We start from the raw sequence: 15,990 nt of genomic DNA, 5'->3' as shown, positions 1-15,990 counted from the left end.
AGGTTAATAAGGCACGTGTTTCAAAATACATATTTGCACCACTCTATTTCAAATATATTTCACTGTTACAAGATACAAAAAAGATCATTCTGTCTGAGGTGAAGATGTTATAAATAGACATCTAATATGGACCTATGCTTTGAGGAATGATTGCATGTATATGTTGATAAGGAATGTTCTGGCTTGAGAGAGAGAGAGAGAGAGAGAGAGAGAGAGAGAGAGAGAGAGAGAGAGAGAGAGAGAGAGAGAGAGAGAGAGAGAGAGAGAGAGAGAGAGAGAGAGAGAGAGAGAGAGAGAGAGAGAGAGAGAGAGAGAGAGAGAGAGTCATGGGGATGGTAAAATATCACGTTTGGCAGTGTTAAGTAGAGAGAATGTACATAAGTGAGAGGCTGAGAGCAGTGTGTAAGCAGATAACACACCTGGCAGGATGTGGAATGTCTGGCATGTGTTGGGGGGCTGTGAGGGGTTAGGAAGGCAAGAGATAAGATTAAGATCTGAGAGGAGTGGAAGGTGGACAGGGTGGGACACAAAGTTGAGGTCTGTGGGTCTCCAGCAGCAAGAAGGGTAAGAAGTCACTGACACCAGGCACAACACAGACCTGGGATCTTTGGGTGACCTTTTTTTTCTTTTTTTTTTAATCTTTATGTAAGAGGGGGAAGCTGGCCAAGAGAGAGAGAGAGAGAGAGAGAGAGAGAGAGAGAGAGAGAGAGAGAGAGAGAGAGAGAGAGAGAGAGAGAGAGAGAGAGAGAGAGAGAGAGAGAGAGAGAGAGAAACAGGCCCATTTAGTTGACAGTCCCCCTTAGAGGTCTGAAAGAGTTGGCTGAAATGGAGGGATAAATTAAATGTCTTGATATGTTGCAAATCAGTGAAATCACAACCAACACTGATGATCTGTGAGCACAGAGCAAAGTGCACACAAATATCACGGGAATGCTATGAAAATGTAAAGCTTGCAAGTTAACACCAGTGAAATAACAAAATAAAATCACCATAAAGAAGATAACAGATATATGTCAAAATATTTCAGAAAATCATTCAAGTTTACGAGTAATTTCAGTTTTCTTAAGTCACACTCATATTTTACGTTTAGGAAGTCCACATTTCTGAGGTTGGCAACACCACCAATATATAGGCACTCTAAATAAAGTACAATTGATATATATAAAACAACACAGGTAGATATAACAGTAACACTTGTCTGTGAGCACCAACTTCATATTCAAATAAAATAACAACTCTTTCACCATATTTTGAAATTTTTGGCTTTCGTCAAATATTTCATGAGCTTAGAATACTATTAGACTTCATATAAATACTCATATTCAAATAAAATAACTCTTTTTCAACATGTTTTAAAATTTTTGGCTTTCATAAAATATTTCATGAGCTTATTTGTGTATCAGATCTGTCCAACCCTGGTTCTGTTCATTGCCTTCCCTGATACACAGCTAACCTTAGGAACAACACTCCCACACAGCTATCCCACAAACCACCAAGCATCAACAGTCGGAGGAGCTGGGTCTGCCTATAGTCACTGAGGGAGCAGGCGCACCAAAGGAGGCAGTGATCTCCTCCAGAGTCTTGCCTTTGGTCTCCGGCACCAAAGTAGTGCAAAACAGCAGGCTCACCACACACAGTCCAGAGAACAGCCAGTACAGGCCGGCATCACCAAGAGCAGACTGCATGTGAGAAAGAGAAGATTTAAAAGGCAGCACTTCTAGACAGACAAAAAGATATCCCTGTATTTAACCCCTTCAGTACTGGAACACATTTGTACCTTAAGATTTGGGTACAATTTGACCATTTTATTGATATCAAGAAGGGTCTATGTAGGTCAGAAGATTAATGGCTACAGTCTTTACTATTTTTAACCCCTTCAGTACTGGGACACATTTGTACCTTAAGATTTGGGTATGATTAGACCATTTTATTGAGATTAAGAAGGGTCTATGGAGGTCAGAAGATTAATGGCCACAATCTTTACTATCTTAATCCCTCCATACAAGTATCTGACGCTGAATCAAATCACCAAGTAGTTAGCAGAATCAATATGGAAATGTGTCATGGTGCTCAAGGGGTTAATGGTGAAGCAGACCACTTGATGACATGGGCTGCTCCTCAACTCACTAAACACATGAAACTGTTTTGCACATTACCATCAGTGCTGAGAAAACTTCACACTCAAGAGGCAAAGTCAAGATGTACATATCAAATTTCTTGTAAAGCAATAAGCTCACCTCAAGTGGAGAGAATATAAAGGTGACCAGAAAGGAAAGAGACCAGTTGAACATGGTGCTCTGACTGGCTGCAATCTCCTTCACGTCGGGAGAGAAGAGTTCACCTGAAGGAAGGGAGAAATACTACCATGTAACACTCACTGACTGTAATAGTTCCCTTTACATATTGAACATGGTGCTCTGACTGGCTGCAAACTCCTTCACATTGGGAGAGAGGAGTTCACCTGAAGGAAAGGGGCAAATACTACCATGTAACACTCATTGACTATAATAGTATTGCATAAACAGGCTGAAAAACAAGCAGTAATGAGCCAGTCCAGAAAGTGAGTCCTGGCAGCCACCTACCCAACATGAGCCAAGGAATGGGGCCAAAACCAATGGAGAAGGCGAAGATGAACACCATGAGGGATGCCAGAGGTAGCCAACCCAAGTTCTTCGTGGCCCATGACTCATCCTCCATCTTCATGTAGAAAAACTCACCCAGGGCAACTGAAAGAGGTAATACCATCCATGTCAAAGTGATGGTGTGTGTCATGCCACTGCACATTTCGCTACTTTCAAAGGCTCTCTGTGATTAACCCTTTCACCGTGACATGAAGCAATTGGTAGAATAAGAAGCAATGCATGAAGTCTTTATAAGCATCTACAAGAAAGTTAATGATTATAGAGCATACATTTTGATATTTTTCCCCAGTTAAAAGATTAGATGTGGTTGTAGAACTGGTAATGGTGTCTCACAGTGATTGGTAATGAGGGAAAGGTTTACCAAGTGGGAGTCAAAAGATTTAAATGACACTTTGATCTGGTACTGTGTGTGTGTGTGTGTGTTTTTTTTATTACTTTTTTTTTTTACGGTAAGGCCTATAGCGCCTGTAGGCTTACTTGAAGAGTGTATGGGAAGCGCTGTTCAGCTTCCGCCCATTAGTGGCGCAGGCAATTTTACTTATAGTGGTACCCATATTAGGGCCCACATCACCACCCAAGCTCATCTTGAGTGTAACCACCTAGAACCTGGGTATCATGGTGATATGTAGCTAACTTTTAACCACTCGACAAATGGCAAAGTGTTTTAAGGCTGTACGTGGTGGGATTCGAACCTACGTGTGGACGTCTGCCCGATCCCATGCTCATCACCTTATCCACTATGCCACCACCTCCCTAAGTGAGGGTTACACCTGTCCCAGCAGTGAGTGGTGAGCTGTACCCAGTGACAAAGCCATGATGGAGGAGGAGGCAATGAGCAGCAGCTTCCTCCCAGCCTTGTCCATGAGCACTGTGGCCAGAAAGGTTGCTATCACCTGCACCGCACCCACCACAATGGAGCTCACGTCATCTGATATGTTGGAGCCGGCACTCTGAAGGGGAAGACCATGTAGTACTTAGAGATGCCTGCCTTGCGCCTGCCACTCATGCACACATTCTCAGGGAACAGATCTGCCATATGCATGTACACATCAATGCATGTCAGGGCAGTGTCTTACATGTGTGGGCCTCAAGGGGGGGAAGCACTTATGTCCGTACTGAGAAACACTTTATTCTCTCACCACAACTATTTTCCAAGGCCACAGAGATGATTAGCAGGATTTTCAAGAATGCTTCTCCAGTTAATAATGTAGAAATCTTATCAATCTGTCTCTATAACCATAAAAACACCTTAAAAAATTAATGTAAACTTAAATAAAGCTTTTCAAAATAGTGGAGGTGAAATACAGAAATGTTTGAGAATATGAGTCTAATCCCCACCAGCCACACTGTGCAACGATCACCACCACACACTGCCCAACCAACAAGCTTCACTGCCACACACTGCCCCACCAACAGGCTTCATCACCATACACTGCCCTACTAACAGACATCACCACCACACACTACCCCACCAACAGGCTTCACCACCACACACTGCCCAACCAACAGGCTTCACCGCCACACAATGCCCCACAAACAGGCTTCACCACCATACACTGCCCCACCAACAGGCTTCATCACCACACACTGCCCCACTAACAGGCTTCACCACCACACACTGCCCCACTAACAGGCTTCACCACCACACACTGCCCCACTAACAGGCTTCACCACCACACACTGCCCCACTAACAGGCTTCACCACCACACACTGCCCCACCAACAGGCTTCACCACCACACACTGCCCCACCAACAGGCTTCACCACCACACACTGCCCCACTAACAGGCTTCACCACCATACACTGCCCCACCAACAGGCTTCATCACCACACACTGCCCCACTAACAGGCTTCACCACCACACACTGCCCCACTAACAGGCTTCACCACCACACACTGCCCCATTAACAGGCTTCACCACCACACACTGCCCCACCAACAGGCTTCACCACCACACACTGCCCCACCAACAGGCTTCACCACCATACACTGCCCCACTAACAGGCTTCATCACCACACACTGCCCCACTAACAGGCTTCACCACCACACACTGCCCCACTAACAGGCTTCACCACCACACACTGCCCCATTAACAGGCTTCACCACCACACACTGCCCCACCAACAGGCTTCACCACCACACACTGCCCCACCAACAGGCTTCACCACCACACACTGCCCCACCAACAGGCTTCACCACCATACACTGCCCCACTAACAGGCTTCACCACCACACACTGCCCCACCAACAGGCTTCACCACCACACACTGCCCCACCAACAGGCTTCACCACCACACACTGCCCCACTAACAGGCTTCACCACCACACACTGTCCCACCAACAGGCTTCACCACCACACACTGCCCCACTAACAGGCTTCACCACCACACACTGCCCCACTAACAGGCTTCACCACCACACACTGCCCCACCAACAGGCTTCACCACCACACACTGCCCCACTAACAGGCTTCACCACCACACACTGCCCCACCAACAGGCTTCACCACCACACACTGCCCCACCAACAGGCTTCACCACCACACACTGCCCCACCAACAGGCTTCACCACCACAACTGCTGCTCAGGTTTAACACACATATTATGGAAATTCAAGATGACTTACGCTGAAAATGATGGTCAGGTTGAAGAGGACGCCATTGACGCCGGAGAACTGCTGGAAGAACATGAGGGTCAGAGAGATGAAGAATGGCTTGAGGATGTACGGCTTGCGCAGGTCTGAGCAGGAGGCCGTGCTCTGCTGCCGTTCCTCCACCGATGCACGCAGCATGTCCAGCTCAGTCTGAATGTGGCTGTCCTTCCCTGGGTGACAAAACACACACACACACACACACACCTAGTTGTATTTACCTAGTTGTAGTTTTACAGGGCCTGGGCTTTACGCTCATGTGGTTCGCCTCATATACACTTATCCAATTTTTTAGCTATGCACTCTTTACTGACATTTCACTCAAACTGTTCCAAGTTTCAACCCGCAAAGATGTGTTGAGACTTGGAACAGTTTGAGTGAGGAAGTGGTGTCAGCAAAGAGTGTGCATAGCTTTAAAGAAAATTGGATAAGTGTAGATATGGAGAGGGGGCCACACAAGCGTAAAGCCCAGGCCCTGTAAAACTACAACTAGGTAAATACACACATGTACATTTTCAGTATGTGTATATACTGTAACTCTAATAACCCATATATTATTATTATTATTATTATCAAGTTGATGTTTCACATTTTTAACTTTTATACATGGTTTTAAAATGCTTCAAAGTTTGTGATGATGGCTGTGCATTAAGAGTCCAAGCATGAGTGTGTGCAGCAGTACCTCTGAAGTACTGCAGAGCTGCTGCAGCCTCATCCTCCTTGCCCTTGAATAGCAGGTAGCTTGGGGACTCCTTGGCAAAGAACATGAGTATGGCATACAGGATGACAGGTATGATGCAGAGGCCAGCCAGCAGGCGCCAGGATGCCACCACTGCCCCCAGCACGTAGGCGTACAGCAGGCCTAGCGTCACCATCAACTGGAAGCTGCTTCCTGCGCACCACACAATTACAACTTCATTAGCTGATGAGATGACATCACAAAGGCACCAGCAATAGTGCAACACAGCCACTGCACAACACTGCCTGACAACAAAACTAACCGCCTAAAAATGAACACACAGCTGTTACTGCTGAACTCTTGAGGCAAGTACTAGCTAATACAACAACAATGTGTGATGGGAGCAGCACAGCCTGAGGATAGAATGGTGCTGCACAAAGACACAGTGAGGTGTGGAGGCCTCACCCAGCGTTCCCCTGATGTCCGAGGAGGAGAACTCGCCGATGTAGGTTGGCACGGTGAGGGAGGTGATGCCACAGCACAGTCCTGTCAGCACACGCCCCACCAGCAGCATGGCATAGTTTTGAGCAAATGCTGAGAAGACACATACAAACACAAATGAAAAAAAAAAAAAAAAAAAAAAAATCAAATGAACAAATATGAAAATAGGATACCACTACTAACTGATCATGAGCCAGCCACTGATGAAGGGCATGATGGAGGCCAGCATGGTGCGCCGCCGCCCCAGCTTGTTGAGGCACAGGCCACCCACCGGCCCACCCACCAGGGCTCCCACATTCATGATGGAGGAGAAGAGCGAGTTTTGACTCTTGTCCAGGTGCACAGAGTCATGAGTGGGATTGTGTATGAGCATGGACCCGGCAGGGGAGGAGTAACCCAGCACAGAGCCCAATGCAAAGGCCCCAAGAGTGGCTGCAAGAAAACACACACCATTATTTGTCCCTGGTGAAGCTCCTGCTCTGAAGCTGTGTGTGCTGGTGAATACACCTGACTGAAATATACACAGTCACATATGTGTTTGTTTAGTGAGCCACTGGTGCAGCCTCTTAGGGCCTGGCAGCACCAACCTGAGAAAGCGGTGAAGTACTGGGGAGCACGTGCCGGCCTGCTGCCCACCAGGGGGGAGGTGAGGATGGTGTCACCCATGGCTGCGTCTGACCTCTGCACAAACACAACAAAACATTATTTTTTGACAATTACTTGTATTCAATATTGATGGGAAATTATGTTTCACTCAAGTCACAGCTGTACAAGTGCTGTATATTGATGGATGACAGAGAAATGTCAACATGGCTTCTTGCAGTTAAGAGTCATTCATTTTTAGTCTGCATGTCAACCATCTGTACTGAATATTTTGTACTTGTAGCAGCAAACCTGAAGCACAGACCTGGTGTGAGTGTGAGTGTGGGTGTTGAATCAAAGGCTGCTCCACCTCCTCTTCCTCACCGCCCCACGGACTCCACTCCCCATCACTCTCTGACATTGGCTCAGCTTCCAGTGGCTCCTTATCAAGCTGTTTATCTGTATGTGGTAAACAAATAACAATAGGTTACCAAACACAATGTAATCAGTTGTGCTGCTGATCCCTATCACAGGAATCCACTCTTAGGGGGCACAAATACAAAACCACCAAGTGTTATGTAACAGTGAGCTGATAGGTGCACGTCATGTGGCAGAAAAAATTAATCTCCACATTTGTGATTTGTTGCCTTCATCCAGTATTCTTTCCCCACTGTCATCAACTACTCACCAATGCTTATCAACTACTGGCCAATGCTTATCAACTACTCACCAATGCTTATCAACTACTCACCAATGCTTTCACTCACACAATTTTCTTCCCAGGGCAGGATGGAGGTAACTAATTGGGATTTATTAACAGATTACCAACTTTCTGTTTCTCAGGAAAAATATGATCCTTTTATAAGATGTACGCCACACATTGAACGAATTATCAATAAAATCTATGAACTCAATGACTTTAAACCTGACCAAATCTAACCTAACCAAGCCCTCAGATGTAAGGCCTTCCCTAACCTAACTTAAATCTCCCTGGAACTCCCTCCCTGCCTGCTTCTGTATTTCCATCTTCCTACAACTTGACTTCTTTTAAGAGGGAGGTTTCAAGATGTTTGTCCTTGAATTTTGGCTAACTCTTCACCTATCTTTAAGGGAACTTTCTTTTTTAAATCTTGTGTTGCCCTTGGTTGGTTTCCTTCTGGTATAAAAAAAAAAAAAAAAAGAAAAGAAAAAAAAAAAAGAAAGACAGAAGGGAAAAAAATGAGCAGGCAGATGTTACTTCCACACCATCCTATCAACCCCTTCAGTACAGTGCTACATTTCTATTTGGTGACTTTATACAGCTTCACAAACTTATGTGGGAGATTAAAATAGTGAAGACTCTGGCCATTAATACTCTGACCTCCATAGACCCTTCCTAATGTCAAAAAAATCATCTAATCACACTCCAAAATCAAGGTTAAAAATGCATCTCCGTATTGAAACGGTTAATAACTTCCCCCATCAATCCACTCATGCTAGACAGTCACTCTCCTCACCTCCACACCTGTCCTTGGTCAACACAGGGAAACCAGTGGAGAGACTGTTAAGTAGCAGCTGTTGGGAGGGTAGTGGTGGTGGTGGGGCAGGTGGTGGGAAGTGGGCAGATCTCACTCTTCCTCTCCTGCACCTTCAGGCTGTGTTGTGTGGCACCCTCCTGACATACCTGTGGGAGGGAGGGCTGGAGAGAGAGAGAGAGAGAGAGAGAGAGAGAGAGAGAGAGAGAGAGAGAGAGAGAGAGAGAGAGAGAGAGAGAGAGAGAGAGAGAGAGAGAGAGTAAATTAATGTGAGAGAATGAGGGTAGACACAAAAGGAGACAAGAGAGATAAACAGAGATAAATAGTGAAGAAACCTAACCTAACTTAACATAGAGAGAGAGAGAGAGAGAGAGAGAGAGAGAGAGAGAGAGAGAGAGAGAGAGAGAGAGAGAGAGAGAGAGAGAGTCAACCCTTTGACCTTTATAGACCCTTCCTAATGTAAATAAAATCATCTAATCGCACGCAAAATTTAAGGTGAAAATGCGTCTCAGTACTGAAGTGGTTAAAAACACGAGTCTCTTCAACAGTGATGGTGAGAGAGCAAAGCATTTCAGAGTACGAACTTTAGTTTAGCTGTTACACTCACCCACAATAAAACTTTCCTAATAATAACACATTCAGAAGACCCCACACATACACCCAAATACACCTACAACACCACTCCCACATCCAAACCACTTAAAACACTCCAGAATAGCCCCCCACACACTCAAAGCACCCTGCAACACCTCAAAATAATGATAAACAAAATTAGAACTTACTAGAAACACACAACATAAACTAACACCACTAAACACACCCCATACATACCCAAAATACTCAAAACTAACCCCAAACACACTCAAAACACCATGCAACAGCTCAAAACACCAAGAAACACACCCAAAACTAACCTCAAACACACTGAAAATACCATGCAACACCTCAAAACACGCCCCAAAACTAAACCCAATCACATTCAAAACACTATGCAACAACTCGAAACATCAAGAAACGCACTTAAAACTCACACGAACCATCCAGTATACACCAAAATGCCCCACACATACCCCAGATAACTTACATGCACTCAAACCACTTTAAATACTCTAAATCATCCTAAAACACACTCAAAACACCAGACAATACCTCAAATGCCCCAAACACACACGAACCTTACTGACAACACCCCTTATACACACCAAAAGATCCACACACACCCCCTCCAAAAAAAAAAAAAAAAAAAACCTCACACCCAAAATACCGCCTCACACACACCTAAATTACACAAAGCACCCAAAACTAGCACCCAGAACAGCACAGAATCCCTTAAAATGTCCACAAAACACACCCAAATACTCAAACACACCTCCACACCAATTTATGATACGTAAAATGTACTTGAAAACATTTAACACACACTGAAACCACACATAATGCACCCAAAACATACTTATAACACCTTGCAACACTATGAAATACTCTTGAAACACCCCAAATATACTGCCAAAACAACAAAGAACATTGTAGAGAACGATAGGAATACAAGGGAGACGTACCTAAATACTGCGTCTTGGCTATTCATCCTCTTCTGTTTCTCTTTCTCCTTTATTTTTTATTCATTTCCTTTGTTTCTCCCTTTTCTTCCTTCTATTGCTTCCATCTATACGCCCGAGCCTAGAAATAGAGCTAAACACTTTGAAAACAGTTGATATTAGGCAAAATATTGAGGAAGTAGAGGGAAAGTAAGGCATTGTGGCTTGGCTGCTGCTCCTCTTTCTCCTTTCTCTACCCTTCCTTTATTTATCCTTTCTTCTTACTTCTACTACTACTGTCTACATACCTGAGCCTAGACACACACGAAAACACGTAGAAATCAGTAGATATTAGGCAAAATATTGACAAAGTGGAGAGAGAGTTAAGTTTGTGGCTTGGCTGCTGCTCCTCTTTCTCTTCCTTTACCCCTCCTTCCTCTTCACTTCCTTTATTTCTCCTTTCTTCTTCCGTCTACTACTATTATCTACATACCTGAGCATAGAAACACACCAAAACACGTAGAAATCATTAGATATTAGGCAAAATAAAGAAGTGGGGCTGGAGAAGGGAGGCGCCAGCCCGGGGCTATGATGAGTCACCACCTTGGCTGTGACGTCATCAGAGCGCGGGAACAGGCGGTGACTCGTCTAAATACGTAAATAATTTTAAAAATGACTTTTCGAAAAAACGAAGCCACAGCCGAATGCTTGTTATTTTATGACTTAATAAATACTAAAACTAATTTTCACAACATCAAAACATCGCCTGCCTAACTAGTTTTAAAGAAATGTGAAGGTTAAGCATGGTAAGCATATATATATATATATATATATATATATATATATATATATATATATATATATAAAAAAAACACTAATTCATAACACTGCTAAAACGTCCAGCTATTTTCACTTGGAGAGTATTTAACACACTTTACAGAGTCTGAGCTATCCTTTAAGCCATTCTAGAACGCGCTAGAACGTGAACCAAAAAACGTAAGCAAATAGAATATGATATATAAAATCTACATTCAACAAGACTGAACACCATTTTAAACTCCACTTATTTGACTCAATGGGTTGATTTCACACCTAAAAGAGCATAGGCGACTCTTTGATACCATAAAGGTCCGGTTAAAGCTTGAAATAAAAAACTCCAAATGGGAAATAAAAAAATTTGACCGGTAAGTTGGCTCAGACCTCCGCCATAAAACACCACCAAACGCCACATATTTATTGAGCAAAGGCGCGGAACACACTTCAAACACAACGAAATATTTATAGAAACCATAAAAACGTACCATGGAAACGTAATATTATCATTAACAAATATACGAAAAAAGTATTGGAACTGCTGTGGGAGGGACGGCTCCTCCCTTGACCCTCCACCCGGGGCAGGGGCCGGGGTCTGGGGGCGGCAACATTAATGGAGCGGCCCGGCACCATGTATTGCCTTTATGCTCTCACCCCGCCGAAATTAATTCATGTCAGTAATATTTGACCACGGGATATGAAATGCAAGACTAGCTGGCTCCATTCAGAGGCATGTTTGGCTTACAATAAGTGAAAGATGCAAATAACAGCTGGTAATACTGACGACTGTTTGTTTACCTGGGTACATTTCAAACTTTTCCACTCTTATGTAAAGAAAACCTAGAACTAAGTGAATGGCCTTTGAAATACCTTGGTGAGGCACTGTGGAGGGTTGTGGTGGTGGTGGCGTGTTGTCCTGGCTTGCACTGCTGGTTCACTCTTGTCTTGGGGCTTGGTGCTGCTAAATTGTCCGGAATAACGTTAATAACACTCCTCACCTGTGTGTATGTACGTATGTATGTGTGTGTTTAGGTGCATATATGATGGCTCTGAGTGTATTTGAGTGAGTTTACGAGTGTTTGGGGTTGAGTGTGTCTTTGAGTATGTATGGCTGTATCTAAGGGATGTAGAGAGACTGAACGGCAAATTGCAAACACCCCGACCCCGCCACCGTCATCACTCACCACTACAGCACCACCACCACTGCTCTGTGATGACGTGTCTATAGTATAAAATGAATGTCTATGATAACTATTTATTATTAATGAGATACTATACTTATACTCTTCATATATCGATTTACTGGTTATTGTGACATCTTTTCTTTTCGTTATCGTGTCCAGCTACAGTTATTTGGCGAAGCAGTATATATTAGTTTTACTGCGAATGTTTGCATCTCCCGCGGGAAAAAAGAAAACAACGAGGTATTTGAAAGGCAGACTGTGATATTTCTTCCATTCTCAATTTATATCGCCTTTATTTTAGATTATATGAGTATTTTTGACAATATATCAAGGCGAATTGAGAATATTGAGGAGTAGAAGAATATATACATTTTGCATACATATCTATCTACGAATTTATTTACTTATCTATCTGCTTACCTATCCATCTACCAATGCTGTTTATTGACCTATCTATCAACCTATCAAATTACACACTTATTTATCTATCTTTACACAAGCATGCAAATATCAACAAACTGGCATGGATGGGTGGCAAGTGTTGGGTGGCGGGGTGTGGGTGTTGAGGGGGCATTACTGGACAGAGTGCAAGAGTTGACCAGAGTATTCCCAATCTTTCATTGCTTTCTCTGGTAAACTCCTGAACTCCCTACCTGTTTCTGTATTTCCTTTACATTTTTATTAAATTAGATGATGATGATAATAATAATAATAATAATAATAATGATAATAATAATAATAATAATAAAAATAATTTAGAATCAGCTACTCTCCCACCCAACATATATACTCTGCATGTTCATTATTCAGTAGACCTGACTGAATTGTTTAATGGAAGCAGCATCCACTGACTTGTACCTGCATGGTGGGCCTTGTTTTTCCTAGTGGGTCTTTTTTTTATCATATTTTTGCCCTTGGCCAGCTGTCCCTCCTACATAAAAAATAAAATAAAAAATGTCAGGATCTTGTGACCTGAGATGTGTTGGTGCATCCTGCGAATTCCCTTTGAGTATGCGCCGCTCTGTGTTTTCCCACCCCTCTCTCAGGAAATATGTTAGAATGAAGGAATAAGTAAAGTGTATGTGTTCTATGTTTCTAATAGAGAATTTTAAAACATCACACACATTTATGGATGATGATAAATGGAAGCTTATCTTGCATTCCTAAAAACAAAATGTGGTTTTCAAATAATTCATGTACCTATTAGAGAAGTTTTAAAACACCCACAAATTCTTGCTCAGTAGTCCTCCCAAAGCCCAACACTTTGTAGCAGCTACAGAGATGTGCCAGGCTTTCCTCCATCACACAGCAAACATAATGCCTGCAATGTGTCAGCCTCATGCTTCATGTCACTACAGAGATGTCCAGTTTGCCAGCCCCTCATGTGTCAGCCGTACCTCATTTTACATAACAAGGATGTCTTCAGCATGTCAGTCTCTCCTCCATCACCTCAAGCAGAGATGTCAGCCTGGCATTACCTCAGCAGTGCTGCCATGTGCCAGCTGCTCCTCCTTGCCTTACAGATAAGACCAAGAAAACAAAATTATACAAATATCTTATATTCACTAAGAAACATTTATACATATTCCTCTCCGCTGTTATTGCTCACAGAATCTTCTCGTATAAAGTACACCTAACGTAATACATCGCCACCTTAATTACATCTGCAGATATATTACAGTATTATACAAGATTCCAAACACACACAAAATATATCTCACTCCCAGTGACAATCACCAGTGACACAATGGAGCTTTGACTCGTTGTCATTCAACTTTTTTTCTCGCTTTTCATAATTTTTAATGAAAAACAAAATGTTCTGTAGTTGGCTGTGTGTGGGGGGCTAGCCATCCGTGGGGCGTGAACACAGCGGTGCACCGCGTGTCACTCACGCCAGCCCCAGAGCAGGGCTGGCAAGGCACACGTGTCCTGGTGGCACTGTCAACGCACCACTGCGTGTCGTCACCACCTCACGTCAAACATTTGTGGCGCACAAATTATACAAACTAACACAAAAATATATTTTTCAAAATATAATAAATAAATAACTTACAGGATAAAAACTCAAACCTGTAAGCAGTGTTATCAAACAGGTGTGTGTAGCTGCCTCCTGTGGGACCTTTGTGGGGGGAGAGAAATGGGTTAGGGGCGCCTCACGTCCACACAATTTGAGTGACGTGTGCGACACAAAAGTTGCAATTCCATGCTTAAGGTTGTCGTGTGAAGCACATTTTGGGCAATAGTAAAGCAAGTCACATATGGAAGGGGTAAACAGTGTGAACATTACCAAAACTGTGACATTCTAACACGGCGTGAAAGAGGACGATGCATAACAGAACCGCTCCTGTCCCGGCCTTCCGAGAGGGGGAGGGGACCCCGCGAGGGGTGTCTACATATAGCACAACACTCACTACAATTGCCTATTTGATATTGAAAGTTCTGATATGATCTTAAGACATATTACAATAGAGTTCATTTTGGTTTTTGCTAGTTTTCACAGGCAGTGACCCTAATGATGCTAGATGACCTATGCCCATGCCAACAACAGCCAATCACAGAATAGATATAGATACAAAACAATGTGACCAAGGAGTTCAATATACCACTTTTTACACCAGCTCAAACTATGAGTAGTATGAAAGTATGAAAGACCAAGAATGGGGTGTTCCAAGGACTGAACAAGTTGTAGTTAGCACTGTCTTCAGATGACACTTGAAAATATTTTAACATTTAATTCTCAGGTTTTGCTCAACATTTAACATCATAGGCTATTGTCTAGATTTATATACTTGTGTGCATGTGTGTGTGTGTGTGTGTGTGTGTGTGTGTGTGTGTGTGTGTGTGTGTGTGTGTGTGTGTGTGTGTGTGTGTGTGTGTGTGTGCATATTTCCATATATTAATGTATACTGTATCTGAATGTACACATAAAATAAATAAGTTACATAAAATTTAAGAACTTTAAAAATTAATGTTAAGAAAATGACACAAAGCTGTACAGTATTAATGACCGTCTGACATTCCACAATGGAAATGAAAACTTAAGAGTAATTTTGGTAAATACATGAATTACTTCCATGGAAACTTAAACACTAAAGGAAGACACAAGGGTTCGTGTACTACCAGAGCAATCAAGAAATCACAGTTTCAAGTCTTTCTTTATCATCAAAGGTTCACAATTTCTGCAACAAACCCCGAGTGCTTTCTGCATTGCCCTGAGCTCCCCGGGGCGGCCAGTGGCCGCTGATGGCACGGCACGGAGGCACACGGCTCTGGATGCCAAGTAAAGCTTTCTCACAGATTGTCACTGAATGTGCTAACTGCTACGATGTCAACTAATGTCAGGCTAATTTCTTTACCTGAGATCAGGAGAGGCCAGCACCCAGTCAGTATCACGCACACTCAACATGCCTTGTAATGTGCTACACTTACCAGCTCCACTAAGGCACAAGTGAGAAGGAATACTGTCATCAATACAAGACCAGTGGACTACACATGACACCTTACAATCACCAGCACTGCCATAACACTTTTTTGGTTTGGGGAGACTGATACACTGCTGCCTTCCTTCTTGGAGGCTGTGCAGGAGGTCACAGGGAGGCACCACGCTTTGGCACACTCAGGACACGAGAGCTTTTCCTTTTTTTTTTACTTGAAACTTTGTTAAAACGTCTTTCCAACATGTCCGTATGTTGTGTAAATATAACCATGTCACTTTTGATGATTTGTACTTGGAAAAAAAAGAAAAAATGGGTAAAATAAAAGTAGGACAGAAAAGATCGAAGAGAGACAGACAAAATCAAGAATGTACATATGGGAACGACAGATGCATTTCAGGATTACTCAGACACAGTAATAGCGTCCTATACTCTATACATGCTCTATGTCAGGG

At 43.1% G+C, this 15,990-nt stretch overlaps 1 protein-coding gene across 6 annotated transcripts; it reads right to left on the bottom strand.

The window, feature by feature from the left end:
- Positions 1-18: 18 nt before the first annotated feature.
- On the bottom strand, positions 19-12,105 carry LOC123502731 (facilitated trehalose transporter Tret1-2 homolog). 6 transcript variants are annotated; one of them, XM_045251955.1, is made up of 13 exons: positions 11,788-12,105; positions 10,129-10,246; positions 8,552-8,733; positions 7,381-7,514; positions 7,061-7,154; positions 6,657-6,905; positions 6,438-6,566; positions 5,976-6,185; positions 5,270-5,466; positions 3,442-3,592; positions 2,583-2,726; positions 2,238-2,341; positions 19-1,679 (listed from the first exon to the last, which is right to left on the bottom strand). In XM_045251955.1, exons 4-13 carry the CDS (start codon positions 7,474-7,476, stop codon positions 1,500-1,502), a joined length of 1,554 nt encoding a protein of 517 aa, XP_045107890.1. In that variant the 5' UTR covers positions 7,477-7,514; positions 8,552-8,733; positions 10,129-10,246; positions 11,788-12,105; the 3' UTR covers positions 19-1,499. The 6 variants fall into 6 exon arrangements, with proteins under 6 accessions (XP_045107890.1, XP_045107893.1, XP_045107895.1 ...); XM_045251958.1 differs by having other exon boundaries at positions 8,552-8,718; XM_045251960.1 differs by lacking the exon at positions 10,129-10,246.
- Between the last annotated feature and the right edge of the window lie 3,885 nt (positions 12,106-15,990).

The sequence above is a fragment of the Portunus trituberculatus genome, chromosome 12 (assembly GCF_017591435.1).
Source record: "Portunus trituberculatus isolate SZX2019 chromosome 12, ASM1759143v1, whole genome shotgun sequence".
Lineage (NCBI taxonomy): Eukaryota > Metazoa > Arthropoda > Malacostraca > Decapoda > Portunidae > Portunus > Portunus trituberculatus.
Note: the sequence above shows the minus strand (reverse complement) of the source record. Positions and strands in the feature narration are given on the sequence as shown.

Bases quoted from the DNA above. Each gene is read 5' to 3' on its own strand.
- LOC123502731 (XM_045251955.1), bottom strand. From the start codon at position 7,476: ATGTCAGAGAGTGATGGGGAGTGGAGTCCGTGGGGCGGTGAGGAAGAG. The intron at 5,467-5,975 runs GTACTGCTGCAC...TTTGTCACCCAG, and splicing joins AGCTCTGCAGTACTTCAGAG to GGAAGGACAGCCACATTCAG. The intron at 1,680-2,237 runs GTGAGCTTATTG...TCTCACATGCAG, and splicing joins TTATATTCTCTCCACTTGAG to TCTGCTCTTGGTGATGCCGG.